Source organism: Uloborus diversus, chromosome 10, assembly GCF_026930045.1.
Source record: "Uloborus diversus isolate 005 chromosome 10, Udiv.v.3.1, whole genome shotgun sequence".
Lineage (NCBI taxonomy): Eukaryota > Metazoa > Arthropoda > Arachnida > Araneae > Uloboridae > Uloborus > Uloborus diversus.
Window position 1 is genome coordinate 12,085,889 of NC_072740.1, and position 25,478 is coordinate 12,111,366.

The following is a 25,478-nucleotide window of genomic DNA, read 5'->3' on the forward strand; positions in this document are numbered from 1 at the left end:
AAGTAATAAAATCAAGTTAGATGAAGCACAATTGAAATTTTCAATTTCAAAAGATTTTGAGCATGTTAATTTGAATGCTATAATTGGAATTATTATCTCTTCTGGCAATGAAGTTAAATAAAACGTTTTGCACAGAAAAATGCATTTAAAAAAAATTGAAGTTAAATGAGAAAATATCTAAGTTAGTATATTGAAAATATTTGAATACCGACTACTTTTATTTAAATATACTTGAAGCATTTGCGATAGTTTGAACGACTCTTCATGATATCAATGAAATAAAGTATTTAATGGAGTTATTACAAGAAATATGTGAAAATGGAAGAAAATTAAGGTTTTTAAGTCAAGAAATAACGTACATTATTTCATAGATGAACCAGAGTTTCTTATACGGGTATTAAATGAGACACTAATGCATAATACAAAAATATTCCTTTTTTTTTTTTTAAATTTTGACCATAGTAAACATAAAGGCCACATGTTGTTTATACAGAAACTGATAAGAAGTGAAAAATCTTTGGAGCCAAGAAAAATAATTAAGAATCACTTGTGATAACTATTTGCTTAAGAAAGAGAGAGCTTCAGAGTTAATTAGAGGAAAATTCATTCTGACGTGGCGTGTAAAAAAAGAAGGATCCTGACATAGAAATACTCGAAAGGGTCTACTGATACCAACGCACGCAAAAGTAAATATTTTGCAATGTTTTCTTAACAAATATAATAGTAAAAAATAAAAGATTTATTTTGTTTTTTGCTTTTCTCTTCTCTTTTGAATGTGCACATTCCGTTATTGCAAAACTTCACCGTCTCCAAACAATTAGTTCACTGTAAAAAAAATTCAAAATGTAACTGATTTCTTCCAGGTAACGTTCCGCGATTTCAGGGATTTACACAAGTTTCCTGTGAAAAACACGTTTTTTCGCTAAAAAGTTTCTTGAAATGCCACAACTTCCATGGATGCTGATTTTACGCTGTATAAAGTTTTTTTTTACCTACCAGTGTAAATATATATTAAACTTCTTTATTAGGTGTTTCTCTTTCAGCTTAATTACGGTCTCCCCGAATTGACTGATGCCCAATCAAGGGCGAAATGACATTGTTGGTATAAAAGAATTGCTTGCAATTCCGTCTCAGCTTCGGCCATATTTGCTTTAGGGGCTTTCCTGGTAAATCAGGAAGGCGATTACAAAAAATTATACAAGTTTTCACTAAAGGTTCCTGATTTATTCAGAAACACGACTAGCTTTGATTAGGACTCTTCCTGAATTTTTCAGAAAGATTGCAGGTTAACTTTAGGAATGTTACTAACTTTCCGCGGCAAACTTTCCTGCTTTTTTCCTGAAATGTTACTGGAAGAAATTAGGTACATTAGCTTTCCATTATTGTCCAGGAACGTTTCTGAATGTTTTTTACAGTGTTGAGTACATTCAAGCAAATGATACTGTATTGCCATATTTATATCGTAAAGTCTTATGCTTCATTTTAAACTAAATAATCTTTAGTTTCTGGAATACGTGACACACACACAGCTCCTGTCAACAATACGGCATTTGATATAATGATTGGAATGATTTTTGAAACTTCCACAGCACTTCCGAAAGTTATATTACTCAAGATTGCTGAAAGGCGACTTACAGCAGCAAAAATTCCATAGCTTGTAGTTCTGTAAAATACACAAGGGGTACATTAATAATATGCACTAAGATACTTATTTGATGATTCATCATGCATATTTTCTCCAAGCTTTGATCTAATAATTTTAGATTGATTAAAATACTCAAGATCTAGTACCTTAGATCTATCTACTCTGAGTGCTCTAGATTATAGAGCACTCAGTGTAGGGTATTCAAGTAACAGCGGTGAATTCGTAAATTTAGCAGTACCAGAACTCAAATTGAATCCTGAGTTGCATTCAATGTAATGTGAGAGGGAAATTAATTTTTTCAGAAAAGAGTAGTGGAACGCCTTTCCGGCACCAAATAACCCCTTTTAAGTACCTATATTAGGGTTATGACCTTTTTTCCATCCTGTAGTAGAAATCGGTGAAATTTTTGATACATAATCAGAAAATAACAACATTTTTGTTCAATTTCAAAAAAAAATGTTCTGCTCTAGTGAAATTGAAAATTCTTAAACTTTCGTATTTCAGCACAGCCAAAATATGCTAGTTGAAATAGACTTCCGATTCGAATATTTATGTTTTAATTTTCTGGTGCAATTCTGCCGTTAGTTTCTCCCCTGTTATGGCAAAGTTTTTGCCCGTAATATATCGAAATGGGTTTGACAATAAACGTTAAAAGTAGTTCTTGGCTACAGAGCAATTGATTTTCAAAGTTTTATCCATCTAAACGAGGTTTTACAGTGATGTACTCCGATTAGGAATGCAGAAACACGAAATGAGATCATATATAGCAGTGGATTCTATGTTACATTGTGAACGAAAAAATAGTTTAGTATGCACCAATTTCTTTAAAGAAACCGAATATTGTACGTAAGTAGTGCTTAAAAGCAAAATTATCTCGTCAATAACATCTCGTAAAGTTCATAATAATATCTGATTATCTAAGCAAGCATTACTTATTTTAATGCTTGAATACAAAAAAAAAAAAAAAAAAGCAAAGCTTCTTCACGAAATATTTTCAACTTCTGTTCAACTTTACCTAAGCAACATCTGGTTTCTGCAACCATACAAGATATTTTAAAAATAAGGATATCGACTGAAGAAAACCTTTAACAATTATGCTATAGGCATAATATCGTGTACATGAATGGAGTTTGTTTTCCTTCAAAATTCCCAAAGTTCCTCTAAGTTTCAGATATGTTTCTATAGTTCAAAATATGTAAGGCTTTTTCATCTCTAACTGGTATTGTTTTCCCCAGTATGTAATCCTGAAACAGTAGAGATAATCAACTGCTTCACCAAGACTCCATCACGCTGTCAAGAGTCTCAGAGGACAAATGATGGGACATTTCTTCTCTGAGTGTCTAGGTTACCCCTAAATCACACGCATAATTAAGAAAAATTCTTTTCTAAGACTATCTGCGCATTGTATTAGCTATTTTATCACGGAAAATAATATGCAATTATAGATTATAATTTTTCAGTTACTACGGGCTAAAGCACCTTAGACTGAAACGACATGGTGCTGAAAGTTATTTCAGATGCAACTGCAACAATAGTTTTTTTTAGCAATCAGGGCACAAAAGTTCATCAATTGTTTGCATTTTTTAAAAATATCAATCGCAACCACAGGATGTTAAAAAAATTGCAAATATTTTCTAATCACGACCCTAATATACGTATATATATATATATATATATATATATATATATATATATATATATATATATATATATATATATATATATATATATATATATATATATATATATATATATATATATATATATATATATATATATATATATATATATATATATATATATATATATGTATATTAAAAAATGGTTAAGATAACCGGATTTCATTCAAAAATCAAGTCCTTCTTCCTCTATGCAATTAGGCACGATACGCTTATAATCAGTATCACAGTGACAGTAAAATGATTTTCATTAAGTATAATCATACTGTGCAAAATAAGAATTATTACCCTACTCTGGATTATATCTCAGTTGGTTAACAATTAAACCTCGGTTAAGGTACAGAACAGGGTAGGTAAAAGTGAATGAAAACACTTCATAGGTGTACTGCGTCAAATGTAATCAAGGTTTTTATTCAAAATATACATGCACGCAGGTAATATGTTTTTAATGTACTCCTTAATAATGTTCGATATGAACTCCTTTTCCTATATGCGGCTTATATCAAATCGGAAATTTAATTCTTGCCAGTCTTTGTGCAGCTTGCCTGCATTGATGCTGGATGGTGCACCATCATTTTCTTGCTAATGTGGAGAGCCATCTAACTAATACGCTACTATACGTATCTACCGTTGACACTGCAATGTTGCCTTGGCTACCACGATCCCCGGATATTTCATCACGCGATATTTTTGTATTCTCTTCTGTGATTTGAAACTTCTGGTGTATGAGTCTCCAACTCCAACTAACGTGACTGATTTTAAAGCTGTTTTCACAGTTGCTATCGCCAATATCGATACATACACGTTGCACAAAGGTTGGTAAGAATTACATTTCAAAATTCATGACATGCAACAAAAGGGGCTCATACGAACGTTTTTTGAATAGATTCAAAACTTACTGATATTACCTCTGTGTGGAATATATTTTGAATGAATAAATTGATTACATTTAACGTACCACACCTGTGATACAGGGATTTATTTTGTACTCTAGACATCCTGTACTCTTGATATTGCAAAAGCAACTTTTTACAGGTGTGAATAGTGGTAAATCCAAACTATAAAAGGTTTTACATCGTTGCATATTTGAAAAACTAAACTAAAATAAATAAACAAAATAAAGAAATAAATAACATAAAATTAAGATTAATAAATAAATAAAATAAAATAAAAGTAAATGAGTAAAAAATAAAGAAATAAAGTAAATAAATTTAAAAAATAAAGAAATAAAGTAAATAAATAAATAAAAGAAAAATAAATAAATACAGGTGTAAATTGTTCATTTGCAATTGATCCAAAGACTATGGAGGAAGGGCACAAAAGGCTGAATTCAATATTATAATACTACAACCAGTTAGAGCTTTTTAATTACCTTATATTGGCTGGGTAAGCTTCAGTGGAGATAATATCTAGCGCATTCCACCCAAATATGGAAAAGAATGAAAACACAGATTCAAACACTATAACCTTTTCTTTATCTTCAACAAGCCATAAGAAGCAAACGCTAAGGCCAGAAAGCACCAGAGAAATACCTGTAAAATCAACGATAAAAAACACAATTACATGGTTGTTGAATATTGTATGAGTCAAAGTGTTTATTTAAAATGACGTCACGTAAATTTTACCTAGCGTTTTGACACGCCCAATTCTATCTAAAACGAATGAAGATATCAACGTCCCAGGCAAAATGGCTAGCTGCGTAAATAAATTTTCGTAAAAGAGTTCTGCCAACTTGAAATTTATATCAAAGTCCAAGATGCAACCACCTAGAACAAATGTAAAAATATTTATAGGATCATTTATGACCAAATGAGTTCAGAAAAAAAAAATTAATCCGTGGGGTAACTTTATTAGTTTTATGGATTAACAAAAGAGCAGCGCAAGCTCATGCTTAGGACATCATAGTGAAAGAAGAAGCAAAAGAATTTTAGATTTTGTTTAATTCAAATTGACTCAAATTTCTGCTAGTTTTTAACCGTTACAAACGTTTTAAGGCACCTACTTTGCTTCAGTAGACAACGATTGTAAAAGGCAAGTGAAAAGTGACCACTTGTACAATGATTTTTTTACAACATACTGTATGTATGTAGTATGTATGTATGTTCATGGTGCTTCAAAGCACTATTATCGAGATTTTCATGCTAAACAATGCCCTGACATTTTTTTTAAACATAAATACTCTTGATTACCTCTATAAAAAATGAATCGAAGTTTTGTACGTTGATATTGATACTTAACAATAAGTAAATAAATAAATAAAATAATGGTTAAAATGAATGTAATGTGGCTATGTAGTAGCTAAAAAAATCCAGATATAGTGACTTTAACTTTGGTTCACTGGACGGTAAAATGTGAGACAAAAAATAAGTAGTTTCGAAAAATAGGTTAAAGTAATTATCATTTCAAAACATTGCTTTCCTGCAAAACTGGTTTACACTACAAAACTTGCAGTTTTTCTGGAGAATAAATAAATAAAAAATACATTAATAATTTATGTTCTGCACTGTTAAAAACAGAGGTGCCTATTGGGTGTAGTTTTTCACTATATGTTGAAAAAAACGGTGCCTCAGGGTGCACTGGAGGCTAGAAAAGGCGTTGAAGATGCCTTTTGACAGCTCACTGGGTGAACAAGGCTAATAAGGGTACCAAAAGTCCACCGAATACCTGGGTGACTCGTTTGCGCATGCGCTCTGACATCGTTCAATTACTTCAATGGTGAATGAAAGAAGTTGCTACGAAAAAGCACTTTCACATAGAATTATGTACAAACACGGATAAAAACTGAACATTTTTGAGATTACTCTCCAAAATCTAGCGAAAGTACATGCATTTGATCACAATGTAGCTTTTAAGCTTTTCGAACATATTTGAAAGTGTTTCAAAGTACGTTGACTACTTCTTATTGTTCCGTTTATCGTTATAAACATTGCAATGTCTTGCTGTTTCTATCATACACAAAAGTTACCCAAAACTATCTTTCAGTATTTTCTTAAATACTGGATAAGCAACAGTTAATAATCACTCAAGGAATTAGGAAGTTTTAGAAATATGCTAAGGTTTGCTGCGAAACAAAATAACATAACTGAACACAGCAAAGAAAGCAAAAAAAAAAAAAAAAGTTCGAAAAAGAAATATTCTCCCTCTGTCTCGTCTTTTTTTGTTTTGAATGTCATCACTTTTGCAAGGTTAATGTCTTAGCATTTTACTGCATGAAGGAAATGTAATATCTATTTTTGTTACTTATATTTTTCCTGACTTCGACCAGAGCTTTTCTTTCGTCAATATATCAGTTATAATGAATAGATCGTAAAAAATTTCTTTTGACTTTTAATCCGTCGAAAAACTTTACATTGAAAAACAAGTAGGATAGTCAAATATCGAATCATGTATAAACGTACAGTAAAACCTGTGAAGTTGACCACCCTTGTAAGTTGACCAGCTGTCTACCTCTTCCTTCAGGCACGGAATTAGCCCTTATCATATAAATCAACCTTTGTAGGTTGACCACCTGTTTGCCGGAAAGCACCAGGTAAGTGTTATTGAAAATCTGGTAACCCCCCGAATTTTGCGGCATGCCAGATAGTGCGGGGTAATACGGTAATTTCCAAGCGAAAATTATTTTGGGACAATTTTTCTTTCAAAAAATAATATGTTCCATTGAAAGTAATACTTCAAAACTGAAAAATCCCCGCAAAAATTGCGGACAACGAACCGATAGTAAGCTTAAAATGGCGGACGATCGTTGGTTGAAAAGGAATCACTTTTCAATCAGAGGATGATCCATCTAGTTAAGTGAGCGAGAGTTCCCACATGTCTATGTTTATAACAACAAAAACTTTCAAATTGTGTCAAACCTAATGTGTCACTGCATTTGAAAACCACCCAAAAGCAACACAAGTACTCGAGACTTAAATAGTTTTCTCTAAAATAATGATTTACTGAATATCCTTGCGTCGTTGATATATTTTGTATTTCGAATAAATTTAATTTAGTTCTTAAAAGGCAGGTGAAAGTGTACCTTATTTCATCTCCTTCGAACTCTCACGGGCGTAAACTTGATATTAGTATCTTTCAGGACATTATTTGTTATTTTATAAGTATTTTGTGATTTGTCTTTAAAGTAATTTTATTTCCTTGCTCTTACGACACCCATGGTTAGAATCTTAGTCTTAGTCTTGAACGCTCTAGTGTTTTGCTACATGTCTCAGCTTGGACCAATTAATAAAACTGAAAGATAAGGGTTGAGATAAATTAATTTTTATTTAACTGGATAAACTGAAAACAGATTCGTGCTTGTCTTATAGTGCTAGATAACATGTGCAAAATATATGCGATCGTAGACACTCCAAACACAATCAATGATTCTTTAAAATTTAATCAAATGCGACACAAAGTGGTATACGCATCAAATCGATAGTAGTTCGACATCAATATTATGAGTAACGTCCATCTCCCACTTTCCGATTTTCATTTTTTTTCCGCTTTTTTTTTTATTCGTGAAAAAAAAAAAAAAAAAAAAAAAAGATTTAGAAATATTTTTTCAATCAAACGTTAAAAAGTTTCCCTTTATTTTCTACTAGCCGCCTGCGGCGACCAGCTGGTCCACCTTTTTACGCCAAGGTTGCCCCCTTCGGCGGCTGCTTAAATAAATTTCGTGGCGGTATCAATCAATCTATATCTATACTATTATTAATTTGAATAGAATAATTTCTCGACCTTACCGTTTTCCCAGTAAGCGCGCCACACACACACACACACACAAACATCTTATTTCATCATAGCCGCCTGCGGCGACCAGCTGGTTCGCCTTCTTACGCCATTCGCCATTCTATGCAGGCAGCCACCTACGGCGGCTGTTTGGCTAACTTATCATTTACCTTTTTACTTTAAGTTTGCCGCCTTCGGCGGCTGTTTAAATAAATTTGACAGTAGTATTAATCAATCCATCTCTATCTTTTTTTGTGCCATTCACATTTTTAAGCCAAGATTGCCGCCTTCGGCGGCTATCTACCCTTACAATCTATCTCTTAATTTTCTTATCCATCTCTATTTATTTTAACCTCCCCACCCATTTCCTAATAAAAACAAAGATCCCTCAAAAAATCGCTTTTTTTTTATTCAAGTAGAGCAAAAAAAAAAAGTTATCCCCAAAATTCCCCGTTGTGTGCAAAAAGTAGCGTTTGACAAAGAAAAATAAAATCTCGCTGTTTTTATTGAAATAAATGCGCACAACTATGAAATGTAGATAATATAGATACAGCAAAACGTCCAGTTTGGGCGGGGGGGGGGGGGGAATGGAAAAAGAAATAAATGCAATCCCTAAATAAAACAAAAAAAAAAAAAAAAAGGAAAGAAAAAAAGCAAGCACTGCCGGAAAAACACGGGGTCATCACTTCATAAAATGTAGAAGTAAACTATTATATAGGTAAAAAAAAAAGATTAACATTTGTTTGCGATTAAGATTCCATCCTAAATATCGAATCGAAATCCAAATAGTGACGTCAGAGACATAAAAGATTGAAGAACGCTTTTTTTCGACCGATGCGTGGAAAGACGTGATGTGTTCAGCATTAAAAAAATTGCAAAAAAAAAAAAACTATTGCGTATTTTTAAGAATTTTTTTCTTTTGAAGAGGGCGAAATGTTTTTACTATTACCAACTTAAATTTTAGAAATGAGGCTTTGATACTTCTCGCAGGATGATATTAGAAAAAAAATAAAACCCAGGAAAGAATGCAAATTAAAGGTTTTTTCAAAAATTCATAAAAAATACGAAAACTGCTCTATCTTCAAAATTTTTTCCTTCATCATATTTGAAATTAAATTTCTTACACTATAGTACAAAAAATATTTGTGTGGTACGTTTGGTTCGGGGTCTGTGAGGTAAAATGTACTAAAAAGTGCAAAAAAAACACATAAAACATTAAATAACTTTTTTTCTAATTAAAATGTCAAAAATCGAAGCCCGAGGTGCACATCTTCGGCAAAAACTGCAACTGTATACCAAATTTCATCTTTCTAGCCCTTACCGTTTTCCCGGAAAGCGCGCCACACACACACACACAAACATCTTATTTTATTATATGTATAGATAAACGGCATCTGTTGTTCCTAGATCGACAACAAAAATCCAAATTTTCGTTTTTCAGCAATTTTTTTTCGAAAAACAGCCTAAATATGAATTAGGGTAACGGCACCAGTAACAGACAAGGGTCCAGCAACAGACAGTCATAAGTTTAAATTTAAATAATAAGAATTTTAGGCGGGTAAAACTGATGTTGCTGCGACTCGTGAATACGGTGCAACCATCTAGTGTTATCAGAATGAATTTTGTGATTCATTTGGTATTTACGAGGCAGTGGTGGAAAGTTATGAACAGCCACCACGAGATCTGCCGGTGTTTCATTTTCATTTGAATCTAATAAGATTTTAGATCTTCAAAGAAAGAACTTTTGCACATTTTGAAGAGAAAAGGGTAATTCTGTCCATTACTCATCCTTTCCACATCCTATACTGGGTTCATCAGAATGGGGTCGTTTCCAAAATTTTTAAAAGTATTTTTTTCTGAAAGAACATGCTTAAAAGCATAGGATCTAACTATTTTTTAAATAATTTGTTTAAGTTTAATATTAAAAAAAAAAAAACTTAATTCGGTGCGCTTTCATTGCTTACATTTCTTGCCGATGACATCACAAATGATGAAATGCCATTCTGTGTTGCCATTCACAGAGTAAAATATTTAATTCGCATCTTTACTCACGTGTATTGGCAACGATATGGTTGATAGCAAGCATAGAGCGCAATTTTAATTCGCTTCTTGATTATCATAACGTGGAAACGCGGTACAAAGATGCGCCAAAGAGCATTATTTGTGATGTCATCAAGAACACGCCTTGTTTGAAAAATCGGACAGTTTAAAAAATTAACCAAAAAATAACTGTTGGGAAAATGAAAGAATTTTCTGGGTCCATGTTTTTTTTTGCTTATTCTACCAATTTCAGGGACTAAAAGTACTACTTTTGACTGAAGCAAACAACCCCATTATCGGTGTCTGTTACTGGGGGGTTGAAGCTTTTTTTCGAAATTGATCAAATAATAATAGAATTAATTAATTCAGAGGATCTAGAAGTAGCAAAACGTTAGATGAGATGTAGTTGCATGAGAAAAAATAGTTTTAAAAGTCTAAATACATTAAAATGCTCAGAAATATGAGTTAACCTGAGACCGATGTCTTAAGCATGTTTGTTACTGGTACCGCTACTCTATTTGTTCATTTTTTTACCGATAGCAGTGAAAAACAAACTAAAATGAGGTCTTATTTTTGAAGCCTGATGAATTATTAAAACAGTTACGGCGTAAAGGAAAAGAATACTCTTGAGTAATAATATATATAATAATAGTTCATCAAAAACAAGCTCAGTAAATTCACTTATAAAAAGATAAAAACATAAATTTACCTTTAGGGCTGATAAAATAACTAGAGTTGAGGGAGCATGACTGAAATTTGTAATCATACAAATCTGTATCAAAAAACTCTGTTTGAATAAAATCACATTCTTTAAAGTATGTTCTACTGGTGCGGACATTGCTGAAAGTGCAATTGATGAAAAAACAGTTTTGGAATGTACAATGGCTGATGAGCATTTGAACGAAACGAATATTGATGAAAGACGAATTTGTGAAGTGAGTGTTTTCGATGGTGGAGTTGATGTTTAGGTCATGGATTAAACTCCCATCTTGCCTTGAGGATTTTAGGCTGAAAGTAGCATCTTCTAAGTTTTTCATGTACTCATGGAGCCAAATTGATATGCCATAAAACCTAGATTTGGAAGAGAATAAGAAATATGTAAAAAAAGCTTGTTGGTGAAATATGTTTTTTAAAAATGCATTAGGGTCATTTCACGTGAAATCGCCTAATGCCATGTGCCGTCATGTCTCCGATTTTGTCCATGTTTTTTTTTTACAAATGGATATCTATGAGACAAGCCATAATTAATTTTTTTATACTTTTTTGAATGAAAATTACGCTTTGGAGAATTTTTTCAAAAATTCGATTTTTGATCATTTTTCAGAATGAATTTAGAAAATTCTCTCTAATTTCTTTATTTTTCAACCAATTAAGCTGAATTTGGTATCCATTTCAAGCAAATAATTTTATCTTTTAGTGTAAATAACAGAAAGTATTCTGTGAATAGATGGGTGTTGCCACTCCTTATCTAAAGTCAGTTTTTATGCTTTTTCATTTGGGAGATTAAACAAGTCCGCAGTACCTACTATGATATGCACCAAATCTTTTTTGTAGCAGCTTTTTTGTTTTTAAATCATTTTCTTGCTATGTAAAAAAAAGTAGAAGGGTGTTTTTTTGTTTTTTGGAAATAAAAAATAAAGTTTGTTTTTCAGAAAATGCAAGTTTTCTATTACTTTAAAGCCCTCTGAAGCTTAAAAAAGACCAAAAACTGTTCAGAACAATTAATACTGGACTGTCAAAGGATAAAAATTGATTTGTATCGATAGTTAAGCGCTAAAAAGTTGTTCACTTTGGAAAAAAGATCAAAAATCGAATTTTTGAAAAAAAAATCTCGAAAACGTAATTTTCATTCAAAAAACCTAAAAAAAAAAAATAATTTGAACTTATCTTGAAGATATCTATTCACAAAAAAAAAAAAAAAAAAAAAATTGGAGACATGTGGGCACGGCCGACTGTTTAATTTAGGCGATTTGACGTGGAATGATTCATTAGCAATTACATAAGACTAGCTGATCCGAGCGAAACATTCGCGCTCAACCGAAAGTATTCAAAAACTCGGTTTTTAAAGTAATTTTTTGAATAAAAGCAAAATTGAATTAATCGTCTGTTTTTCGCTGGTAGTGAAAAAATCTTTAAAATGATGCCTTAATTTAGACCTTTGTTGAAGTATTAAGGAAGTTATGGCGTACTTACAAAAAAACATCTTTGAGAAGTAATCTAATGTTAGATACTGTGATTTGCAAAGTTAAAATAAAAGTTTTTTTTTTCTGATTTCAATGCAACAACAAGAATTTGGTTTAGAAGCCTGCCCCCAATGAGTTAAGATTATAAATTCGTGAAAATTTGGATCAGAATTCAGTTGAAGAAAGTTAGTCGTTCAAAAACTATTTATCGGCTCATAGGAAGATCAATTGTATGATCTTTGTGTTATAAGCACAACGCTCTCATCAACTGCTACACACTAAAGCGATGAGTAATAAAGCAACAAAATAAATGAAAATCTATCCCTCTATTTCGTTAAAATATTTTTCAAAAGTTAAAATGCGATTTACCATGTTAAAGTTTAAGTCTTATATCCTGATTTTAACAAAATTAGAGCTGTGACTCTGAATCCTGCAATGAGTTTAAATTCTATGCTCATAGAAATTTGGAGCAGAATTCTGCCGAAGAGAATAAGCCATTAAAACGACATTTTTGAGCCCATGGCGAACAGTGTTTTGAACTCTTGACTTTTGCATTATTAACACGACGCTCTAATAAATAAGACCAATATGTCTAAATTTTGGATGCCATTTCGAATTTGAATGTATTCAAATTCAATGCCAGGTTTTGGAAAAAGTAAAACACGGGTTCATTCGGAAACACATTGTTTCCACTCAGCTTAAATGTTAGCAGTTGAATTCCATAGCATAATTTCACTTCGATGACGTTTTTCAATTATTATTCTTTTACAAATTTGAAATTATGAGAGATATCATTCTCATACGATTTCATCATTCATTTTATTTTGTAGTGTAATAAATATAAAATTTTAATTGATAAACAAAAAATGTACAGTAAAAAAAGTAGGGTACTTTAAAGCTGTTTTTTTTAACTAATACTTAAAATTAATCTATTTAACAATTTTTTTGAAAGTTTCAAAGAAATTGAGTTATGAGTGAAAAATAAAATTAAAAGATTCCGGGCTATTGCGCCGTGGTCCGTGTGTATCAACTCCAAACGTTTCGACTGCATCTGCGGCGGTCATCTTCAGTGGCGGAGATAACGAAGCTTCGAGGGAAATGACATCTGAGCAACTGACCCGGAATCTCTTAATTTTATTGACACCGGCCGAGAAAGCCTTCATTCGTACATATGAATAAAAAAAATTTTTTTCAATTTTAGAAATGAATTTAGTATATTTTGGGATAAAGTGCAATTTCGCACTTAAACAAGCGGCTTTCAGCATATCGTCGCCTCAGAGGAACAGTAAGATATCTTAGCGTTATTTCTGGGATTAGATATCTTACTGTTGCTCTGAGACGGTGATATATCAAAGGTTAATTTTTTATTTTATTTTTTGGTCTTTAAAGGGTTGATATGCATGCTCCAGAAGAAGGGGTGGCAATATGGAACCTCGTACATGAAATAATGCATTTCTGTCTTCATGCACTCCGTGCATCTATCTATATATTTGTCTTTCATTCATGCATATAATAAAATAATCAAACGTTAATTTACCCAAACGATGCTGTGGTCCATGCAGCCAAAAGGTAAAGCGTCATAGCTGTGCGAGGTGTAGAAAAAACTTGGCTTACATTACTCCAACACTGAAAAATTATTTTAATATTAGTTCAATAAGTAAATTGGACAAAAGTATATTAGTTCGATAAGTAAATTGGATATAACTTTTATTTAAAAAAAGGGACAGTTTTAATTTGCATTGAATTATGTGTAATGACAGCATTGTTACCGGTAATAATTGATAAATGCCGACATAGTGGTGTAGTGGTTAAGCGTTGGCCTCTTACGCCCAAAGAGACAGATATGAGCTTGACTCAGATTGACATTTTTCAAGACGCAGAAAGTCGACAGCGTCCATGTCATAGGTATGATTATGTAGCATGTAAAAGATCCCTTGAGCACTCGTTTGGCTTTAAGTACTCTTGATAAAATTTAATTCCTAATGCAGTTTTGTATCGAAGAGAGCCCAGATGTCCCCATCTGGTGGGGAAACTGGAAGTCAAAGTTCTCATTTGTGATGGCATCCGACGATAGTGGTACCACATGAAAGAATAAATGCTGTAACAGGAGAACACACAACGTACTAGGACGTCAAAAAGGTAAAGCTGCTGTTAAGAGAGACTAATCCCTTTATTCTCTCCCATTAGCGATAAATGTTCATATTGTTGAACTTTTCCCCTTTCAACCCCTTCAGAGGAATGCAACGGTTAATATATGCTCCCTTTCATACCCAAATGCAAATAATGGTTAAGGAATTATCGAAAGGTAAAAATAAAAAATAAATAAGTAAATAAAAACAAGGAGGAGGACTATCACTCAGAAAATTGTGGATGGTGGAGAAAACAGTGGTCATATATGGAGTGGAACACAGTGGTCATATAATATGGACGTCATTTTATATAAGAATAAGCAAAGAATGGTGTCAGCAGCGCGAAGCATTTTTTTTTGCCCAGTTTATTATCCATTTTATTAATAATTAATAATTATTAATAATATAATTCGTAATATTAAGCTTGAAATCAATGTCTTAATGGTTTCAGGAAGTTTTAAAGTGTACTATACGTATATAGTTTTCTGGCAGAAGTTCTGACTTGCTTACTTTATTCGAAAAACTAAGGTTGCAAGTGGAGTGAGTGAATTTTTAAAAGTGTTAAAACGATCTGTTATTTTTTCTAGTCTTTGTTTGAAAGAGAATTAGGGACTACAAAACAACAAAAAATGCATCTCTAAGGAGACAAGTGTTACATTGTACTTGCAGTTTTAGCTTTAGACGGTTCTTTCGACAATGAAGTTCAGAAATAACAGTACATTATTACAATGTTTTGAAAAACGTATCGTACTACTGTTATCTACTGAAAACATTTTGAGCAACGATGCAACGATAGATGAAATAAATTAATACAAAATTTCTTGAGTCAATACAATCATAATGTAGTGCTGCAAGTTTGTTTATAATTGTAGTAATATCGTAAAAAACATACGTAGTAGTCATTTTGTAAATGCGAACATGTTTAAAGCCGAAGTTCAAGCTTCTACTGTCTCCAGAAAGCTATTTTTGAGTACCCCTTTTATCCGAAATTTTTAGTAAATCAAAGGAGGTCCAGGCCAACTTTGGTTAATCGAGGTTCTACTGCACAAATCAATTAGAAGTAATCTATGATTTTAATCAGGCTGCCATGTAGTACTAATCATTTTCGTAATATAAATTGGATGGCTGCCACTGTTTTATCTTTGAAAAGTTTTTGAATATTAGGTTGTAACCAGGGGCGGACAGGTCCGTCGTCCCATCAGCCCGTGGGCCGGTGCTCCCTCTCACCTGCGCACCTTCGGTTTTTTCTCCCTCAAACCTGTGCGCCTTCGTTTTATTTTTTCTTTCTTTCTTTCTTTTTTTTTGCCCTCGATCCAGTGTGCTTTTGCTTTTTGAAGTGATAACTTCTTATGGGAGGGTAAACCGATTTGTGACATAACGCGCGCAACGGCGCAACTCTCGTCTGGCATTCCTTTCGTTCGCGCATACGACAGAAGCGCACATGGTCGGGGAAATTTTGTTTCTTTACTCTTTGGGTCATCTGCAAGCGTTAAGTGATAGTAGAAAAAGTAATGAAACTAACAGAAGATGGATGATCGTCGCATCATAACGCAATCTATTAACGAAAGGTGAGTTTAATAATACAATATAATACCAATAACATTGTAAACAATATATATTCAAAACAGCATTTAATCTTTAAATTTATTTTCAAAAAAAAAAAAAAAAAACATTTTTGCGATTAGTTATACTAAAAATATCTCGCTTCATTTAGGGTTTTGAACTGTGATAAGGTGTACATATTTTAAACGAACTTCATCCCCGCAGACTCCGCAATGCGGGGGTTGGGGACGGCCGAGAAAACAAAAATAATAAATAAACATTTAATTTGTTCATCACAGAGTAAAATCTAAAATGTTTCGTAAGTTTAAGTGTTTTTTCTGATAAACGAAATATTTAGAAACGACACGACATTTAACGTATTGTTTTTGCGCCGACATCAAAACTTATGTTTAAAAGTAGTCTGAATGGTGATCAAAGAATAAAATTGTTTTTCATTTAGAGCATTTCTGAAGTCAGTTCTATTTTTTTTCTTCAAAATTTTTTAAATTAAAAATTTAACCAGCAAGCACATTTCTCTCTCTCTTACGTATTCAAATGTTCAATATTTATTTACAAATCATTATTTTGAGGCTAATCAAATGGAAGTCGTTGCAGATGTGCATCACACAACACAGCAACACTTTTTTCAATTAATTGTCAAAGCCTTAATGCTCATAGTCTCGATCTTATGTATTCAGTCTCTCAATGCTGCAATAGTCTTTTATTATGTGAAACATAGCTTGAAAATGATGATACTAAAATTATTCCATCTTTTAAACATATTGTGCAATTAAAGAGTCAAAATATAAGAGCAGGAGGCGTAGCAGTTCATCAGAATGATCTTGTTTGCATAAATATTGGATTATATAGGATTACATGTTAATAATACTACAACCTTTAATACGGCTACACAAAACGGTATTGGTGACATGTGTACTATAGTGGAATGTCTCAATGAAGTAAAGCAACAAATTTTTATTGCCAACATATATATATATATATATATATATATATATCCAAACCAAAGTATTTCAAGTATTATTCAATTTATTCATAAACAGCTTTTAAATTATACACAAGAAGGTTCTGCTTTAGTTAATGAAGATTATTATACAATCTCTTGAATTTTAACCAGAGATTTTAATGTTAATTTTTCTTCTGATCGAGCTAAAAATTTAGTATCGTTTCTAAAATCCAAATTACAATTACAAATGATTAATAAGCCAGAAGAAGCCACTACAAGTCACAGAACTGTACTTGATGCAGTCTTTGCAAGATTTTTAGATAACATACAATGCAAAAATCTCGTTGCTTATTATAGCTATCATAAGCCAATTGTTACTTTCATAGGATTAAATAATGATAGGAATTTAATCCTATGAAAGTTATCACTTCTGCCGAACGTCCCGTAACGCACATTTTTTTTCTTTGCACCCTCGGACCTGCGCTTCTTCGTTTTTTTTCCTTTGGTGCCCTCGAGTTTGTTCGACTTTGTTTTTTTTTTTCTCACTCTCAAACCTGTGCGACTTCAGTGGTTTTTTTTTTTTTTTTTTTTTAATGTCTTTTTTTTTTTTTTTTTTTTTTTTTTTTTTTTTTGCGCCCTCGAACCTGTGGTAGTCAAGGTAGAATCCCTTTTCGGGAATCCGGTCCGCCCCTGGTTGTAACTGCGACAAATTGCACCAGAGGTCACTTTTAATACCTTGTTGGATATTTTGACTTTATCTATGCGAATGCTGAATATTCAGATTCAGTGAGATGTCGATGAAAACTGCGCTATAAAACCTCTAAACAGGCGATAATGTCGAAAAAATTTGTACGTCACAAAAAATGAAAGCCAATAATATTTAGTTATACTTTTTACTCGTACTTTATTGTTTAAACATACTCGTATTTTTAACCGACTTCCAAAAGGAGGCGGTTATTAGTTCATACCGTATGTATGTTTTTTTTTTTTGTTTGTCCACTCACAGCGTCTCACCTAGTGAACCGATTTTGATGATTCTTTTTTAATGGATAGGGGATGGCTCAACTTAGGTCCCATTACTTTGTTTGACCATATTTGTCCTTTAGAAAAAAAGTTATGGGCAAAAAAACATAAATTTCATGCAATTTTCCTATTAAATGATTAAATTCAAAACCCATTGTTATGAAAGTTCGGTGCCATACGACAGTAACCATTAATAGTAATTGTAATGATAATTTTGAATGAAGGCTTCTCTGAAGCAAGCATTAAGTTTCTTCAGGGGGATATTTCGATAATAATCGGGAATCTGGCTCTGTCGTCTCATTTTTGGCGTAAATAATTTTATTTTGGTAACCTTGCTGATTTATAGTAACAATACGTGAATTATCGAAATCTTCCCTTCTTCAGTGCTATTACTCCATAAAAACTTAACCTGGAAGCGAGGTGATGCAGTGATTAGGATCTGCTTAGCCTTCACAATGCTGCCATTAGGTTTGCCTCAACTACAGTAGTATTTTTTTCGTTATCATCTATGCCAATAACAAATGATGGGAGCTAAGTAAGAAAATACAGAATTGCATCATGAGCAACTTAAATGCTGTGAAATGTAAATTAGTTAGGAAAAACGTAATACTTAAATGTTTGTAGTTAAATTAACTACACATTAATTCCAAAGATGAACAAAGATAAGTTTTTAGTGCCAATCGTTTAAAGTTTAACGCGTGTTTATAGCTTTTTTTTTAGTATGGAGCATTTTTATGAAAAAAATAAGGTGAAGTTTCGTGATGGTAACTTCTTACTATTTCTGAAATACTTACATTTACACTAAAAAGAATAAAATTAAAAAATTTTGAAAAAAATAGAACCGACTTCAAATTTGCTCTAAAAAGTGAAAAATAATTTTATTCTTTAAACACCATCGATAATGCTTTTAAACATAATTTTTGAAGTTGGCGCAAAAACGATAGATAAAATCATTCACAGCCATAACTCAACTACAACTATAAATTTAACCAGGCCCAGTTTCTTCACTATCACATAAAGTATGCATTGATGACAACATATTTGAATAACGATATAAATGTTTCGTTCGTAACTTTGGATGCTTTTCTGAAAAAAATATGAACGAAGCATGGTTACACTGGATTTTACGTTTTGTTTTTGCGCCAACTTCAAAAATTATGTTTAAAAGCATTATCGATGGTGTTTAAAGAATAAAATTATTTTTCACTTTTTAGAGCAATTTTGTCTTCTAATTCTGTTACGCTCCCTTGTAGTGAGAACCGCTGTAATTACGATATCGAATACCGAAACAATTAAGATTAAATTGACAAAAGTACTTACAAGCTCTAAAGATCGCAACATTTCTCTCAAGATCCCTCTGTTGGATGGAATTGAAGCGTGGACGGTTGGACGCTTTCCAGGAACATCTAATTCTGTAAGCTACATAAAATAATGAATATCAATCGAAATTGTACTCAAATAATATTTTCTAACAGAAATGTCTTAAAAGGTTAATAATACACAGTAAGAAAATTCAAAACAACACGGATTACTTCCCGGTAACTTCCGGTATTTCATAGGTTCCACTAGTTTCCTGTGAGAATCAAGTATATATCCGTGAAAACGTTTTCTGAATTACCGCAAGTTGCTAGAATGCTGACATCTCAATAGCAAAAAATCTCTCTCTGTTGTGAAAAATATTTTTAGCTGCCAGTGTCAAAACCTACGTAGCGTTTTTGTTAATTATTTAGCCTTTAACTTAATTCCGGCCTGCCCAGATTGATTGAGTACCAAATGAGGGAGAAATGTAGTCTCTGGATATTTTATCTTTTCAAGAATTTCCGGGAAAAAAGTGTTGGGTATTTTCTTGCAATTCTGCATTAGTTTTGGCCGAACTTACTAAAACGCTTTAGGTAAATCAAAATGGTGTCAAGGTCCCTGGTAAATCAAAATGGTGTCAAGCTATTAAAACATATACGTTTCTTTGGAAGGTTTCTAATTTGTTCCAAAAACGGGACTCGTTCTTATTTGGAAGTCTTCTGAATTCTTCAGGAAGATTTCTGTTTAAATTTAGGAAGGTTACTGACTCTAAGCGGGAAACTTTCCTATTTTTACTAGATATGCTACTGGGATGAGGCACATTCGTTGCCCATTATTTTTCAGGAACGTATCTGATTTTTTTTCAGACTGAGAATGAAAAAAGTAAAGTTGCATAAAAAATTTGCTGTGTTTGAACCACGGACTTGAATATGTCATAAAGTATGTTTAATTTTAATCACTGCTTGAAATTGTAAATGAGGTGAGATTTAATTGTTGATGAAATGAATATTTCAAAACAACACTAGGACTTAGAACACATGGTTGCACGAGATCCGGCAAATTCTTTAAGGTTCTACGGCTTTGGTTCAATAGTTCAATTCATTTAGCAAATAATAATAATTATAATAATAAAATTAATAAATAATTAACATAAAATAAATAAAAAAAAAGAAGAATGAAAAAGCTTTTTACAATAATATTTGATACTATAAATGTTTCTAAAAAGCCGTTACTAGAAATTTTACGATCAAAGCAATAAAACACACAAAAGTTAAAACTTTTAATTGCGTTTTGAAACAACTCAAAATAGAGCGTTGTTTCTACGTCTTTTTCAAAAAAGAAATAAATGTAATTTGAAGATAATACAATCCTTGAGCATTTTTTAACAAGCTTTACTCTTTCAAATTCCCAATGTCTTTTCTTTCCCATTAGAGTAAATGAGAAATAGCTCAATGAATTTCGTTCAGATCCGGGAACCTCAAGGTCGTGCCGTTTGGAGTCAACTAAAACTCAAATATAAGTGATGAAAATAAAAATATTAATAACTAATTAATTAATTGATTGATCAATAAATTATATATATATATATATATATATATATATATATATATATATATATATATATATATATATATATAGAGAGAGAGAGAGAGAGAGAGAGAGAGAGAGAGAGAGAGAGAGAGAGAGAGACAAAAATTGAAAAATCTTTGTCAGGTGGAATATTTTTTCATTTTCTCCGGGCATTTCTTCCAGGAGCATTTTTTTTCACACGCGTGGGAAAGAAATTAATTCATCAGTGTTCAATACAAATGAATCATTATTATTGGAAAATCCTGAATACGCATATAAAATTAATGTATGTATTATGTAGGAGTGTTATGACCCTTTCGTTCATTCAGGAAAAACTCTGGTTTTTCCAGCCTCAAGTAAACTGTTAAAACTTCATGCCTTCTCGGGATCCATTCATGGGGATGGTATTTGGTTTTATCATTGAAGTTCGACATAAATTCAGAAAACTTGCAAAACTTTCTGCATAATGGAAAGCAGCTTTGATTTTTCAAAAGTTCGATTTAGTTCAAAAAAGGTTTAATTCAAAAGTTTACCTGATATTCCTCTCCACTTTTGATTGCGTTATTCCAAGATAGTATCTGTTTATAAACGTAGAGGGCTTCACTACCTCGCCCCATCTGAAAGAGAATTTTCATTCAGTAAATTATTCATAGTTGAAACCTATGAAAATTCATAATAAATCTGAGTTACTGCACAGTTTAAGCAAACGAATAATAGAAAAACCGTAACTAACGAAGCTTGTTTCAGCATTCAGCAACAGCTATTTTCTCATTAAATTTGTTCCTGTAGGTAAATTATTATTTCGAAAGATGAATTATTTAGCCTGAAAGAATTAGTAAAATTAGTTAAAATTCCCCCCCCCCCTATAGGTGCTTCAAAATAAAAGTGCTTGTTTAAATTTCAAACAACTACATAAATTATGTAAATGCTATATTGCATAAATGTTTTAAGATACACTGGTGTGCAAAAATGCGGACGAAGATGGAAAATGAGTGTATCAGCAGAACAAAATGCAGAGTGGGGTAAAAGACCAATAAGGCGATCAAACAGCGTCAGGTACGCTAGCACATGTAAAGACACGCAGTTAGACATGATGTAGGCATGTTGAAGTACTATAGAGCACGTTGGGGGTGAAAATATCTCAGAGAGCGATTGCACGGCCCATTCTAGTTTACACGACGCGACGTCAAGTAGCTGCCTCAGGAAAAAATGTCGAACGATTCATCGCTTTGACGATATCTGGACGTACCTGAGATTGAATCATTGAGAAAAGAAAGAAGGCCGAAGTTTGACAAGTGTGGCTGAGAAGTTCGGGTTTACTCATAACATCGTTTCCTGACTTTTGAGACCAATTTTTAACTACAAGAACAGCCGTTGGACTGTTCAGCAGTGATCGTAAACAAGCAATCACGGCAGCAGGGGACTGATATATTGCCCAGCTCAAAAGAAGAACCGCAGACACACAGCAGGAGAAATTGCAAAACACTGTCAACACACTATTGAACAGCCGATATCGCGTCTTACTGTGACTAGGAGGCAGCACAGTGGTGATTTGTCCGCACAGCGACCTGACCTCCACGATGTCGATTAATACCTTGGCATAAGAGAATACGTTTTATGGGTGCCGGGAACAACAGGATTAAACAGATAATCCATGGGGTGGAGCTTTCGTAACGATTGAGAGCAAATTTAGCCTTAGTAGCGATTCTGGATGCGTACGCATCTGGAGAAGCAAAAGAGCGCAATAATCAATCCAACGTCTTCAGAAGTGACAGGCTTGGACGTCATGGAGTTTTCGTTTGGGGAGGCGTCATGCTTGTGGACCGTGCACAACTTCACACCTTCGAATGAGATTCAATCTCTGGGGTCAGATATTATAACAATGATCTTCTTTTTTAAGTGCGTCTTTTTAGAAATGCAATGGAAATTTACTTCCCTTTTATGGACGGCAACACCCTTCCATACTGCACGCACTGTAAATTCCTAATGCGCATTGGAAACAGGTTTGAAGCAATTCAATTCAGAAAAAAAGGTTCCAGTTGACTGAATGTGCACTTGGTGAAAAAGAAAGTGTACAGAAATGTACTCGGAATTTGTTCCGATTGTGTCTCGCTCAGGATACTTTATAAGTTTTAACTTAGGAAACACATTTGAGAACAGATTGCGGTCCATTTAATAACAAATTAAGAACATATTTGGGCACACTTGTGAAAACATTGTTTTCTTCCGCAAAAATATAATTTCAACAGTTTTCTCTAACTACCTCTCAATCTATGGTACTACTAGAAGCTTTGTTAAACGGATCACTATCCATTGGCGTCACGAATGCTTCATAAAGGACGGCCATCTCTAATAGAAAACTGAGCAATAGATTGTCCGGCGGTAGACTCCTGACACGCGTGGAAACTTTAAAATTAACTGAAAAAACTAGTAAAATTATAACATATTCGGAAAAAGATGAGTGTTCCATAAATATTTCAAAGTCTCTGCTACAAGGAGTTTTAAGAAAGGGGACATGTGTCAGTGTTAAAAAAAATTCTTAATTTCGTTCCAAAAAGTGTGCTGAACCAAATAAATACTCTGAAAAGTCCTCTTATACCAAAAGTGTTCTAAAAAAGGGAACAAGCGTTCCTGTTCAAAATGTGTTAAAAAGTGTCGAAAGATTTGCAGTGCAATTATTGTCGAAGAGCTGTTGTAGTGAAGAGAGAGTGAAGACATGGAACGCATGGATTGCCAAGAAAGTTCTCGGATCTAAACCTCATCTAGCCAGACTTTTTAGGGAGGCGCTCGGTAGCAGATAATTTAACGATTGTAACGATCCCGGAGTTGATACTGGCAATTAACAACATTATCGGCATGAGCAGATGACGTGGAACTTGCAGAGCAACCAGTGAAGGGCATATCCCCTACTAAAGGCTGGATTTTTCTCACTGGACACCTGCCCCAAAAATGTTTCGGCCTTCCGTCTCTCTATGATACCTTTTCAACAAAGTTCCTTTATACATTTTTTTTTTTTGGAATTGTTGCTTATGCTATCCGTTGCATCTTAGGGACCTGATAATATGTATTATTAGTGTCGATTTGGAAAGTTTTCACGTAAATTTATATTGAGGAGCCTCAGTGTTGCACACCAGTGTTATTATATTGACAAATAAAGGGCCATGGCGAAGAACAATCGAAGGTGGGAACTTATAGATGAGGGCAGAATTTATCAGCAGTATCATTCAAGCCAGAAGGATCACAGTCACTGAGTTATAAGAGAAAAGTTGGTTCTAGCGGGAAACATATAAAACGTAATGCTTATTTTTTTTTTTTTTTTTTTTTGTGCAGGGGATTGTGATCGCTCTGACCCTTGACCCTTGAAATCATTTCCTTGAAAACATGGTAGGGTTTCATCATTTTGCAATACTAAAAATTCCTTATAAGACACTTTTTGTGAGAGTAAAATTTCCTATGAATAGATATCGTCTTACATTTAAGAACACTCCTTAATTAATCCAAAAATATTCAGTGTGAAATGCAAATTTCAGAAAAAAAAAGTCAATGGTTTAGAATAAGTTAATCTATTGAGCAAAGTTTCAAATCTTACTCAAATGAAGCAAACGAAGAACCATTCAGTAAGGCTCAAGTTATCACCTTACCTCAAGTAAAAATCTTGGAGATTCTGGAAGAAAAGTCGTCCCAATAGCTGATATTATTGCAGGAATGGAGCATATGAGAAGAAATTTTCTCCAACGTCCGAAATGCAATCTCTTTGCGTCCATTATGGTAGCACCTGAAAAATAAAGTTTAGTTAGGTAGATGTAACAAAATCCGTTCGGGATTGCAGCTCTTAAATAAAATGTGCTAGTTTCATAGCTGAAAAGCAGTAATGCTTTTTAATTCTAACATGCTACTTCTTAATACTCTTTAAAAAAAAATCCAAACTTTTGAAGTAAATGTTTCAATGCGAGAAACTAGTTCTTTGTATCTGTTATGTTAAAAAAAGGCACACCAAAAATTAAAAAATAATGATATATAAAAAATAATTAATAAATAAGTAATTAAACTTCTATCGTATCACGAAGTTATTATTTTCCGTTATGAAACTTTATGAAAAAATTTCACACCAAAACGTTTTTAATAAGAATATTTTGAAATAATGAGATTTATTCAAGACAGTATTTCTTATTGCGTTTATTTCAGTTTTATTAACTTACTCTCCTTCAGTGAAAAAAATATCAGTAAGAATTGATGCAGTGGATAGAAAAGCAGTGTAAGTAAACTAAAAGAAGAGTAAAACGTGCTTAGAGCTCGAACCGTGCGAGAGACTTAAAGCATAATTTTTTTTCTAAAACGCACGGATTATCAGCACCTATCTTTAGCATGTATTGTAAAGCAACCCATTTTAGTGTTTCTCTTATCATTTGCACTAGTTATCTCCAATTAAAGTTAAAAACAATGCAACTTTATTAAACATTGCAAATTAAAAAAAAAAAAAGTGTAATAATACAACTAGGCCCAATTCACATGATGCGTTTAAGATGCGATTGCGCTGTATTACGATTAGTGTTGGCTTTTTAACAATAAACTTAGAGAGTTAACATGCTGACGCAAGGGCCTGTTCATTTGATGTGCCTGCGATGTGATTGCAAAGAGTTAGCATGCTACATTCCAAATAGCTGCTTTGAAGTAGCGTAGAAACTGCGCTGAAATCAA

General features: G+C 32.9%; 1 protein-coding gene across 1 annotated transcript in view; it reads right to left on the bottom strand.

The window, feature by feature from the left end:
• Positions 1 to 434: 434 nt before the first annotated feature.
• Positions 435 to 25,478, bottom strand: part of LOC129231865 (synaptic vesicle glycoprotein 2C-like) — an 86,198-nt gene continuing 61,154 nt past the window's right edge. The window contains exons 6-13 of the mRNA XM_054866251.1: positions 24,422 to 24,555; positions 21,314 to 21,397; positions 19,233 to 19,331; positions 13,792 to 13,880; positions 10,781 to 11,142; positions 4,950 to 5,090; positions 4,697 to 4,856; positions 435 to 1,663 (exon numbers count right to left, since the gene is read on the bottom strand). Coding sequence (XP_054722226.1) covers positions 1,483 to 1,663; positions 4,697 to 4,856; positions 4,950 to 5,090; positions 10,781 to 11,142; positions 13,792 to 13,880; positions 19,233 to 19,331; positions 21,314 to 21,397; positions 24,422 to 24,555 — 1,250 coding nt within the window. The 3' untranslated portion in view covers positions 435 to 1,482. The remainder of the gene's footprint in view (positions 1,664 to 4,696; positions 4,857 to 4,949; positions 5,091 to 10,780; positions 11,143 to 13,791; positions 13,881 to 19,232; positions 19,332 to 21,313; positions 21,398 to 24,421; positions 24,556 to 25,478) is intronic.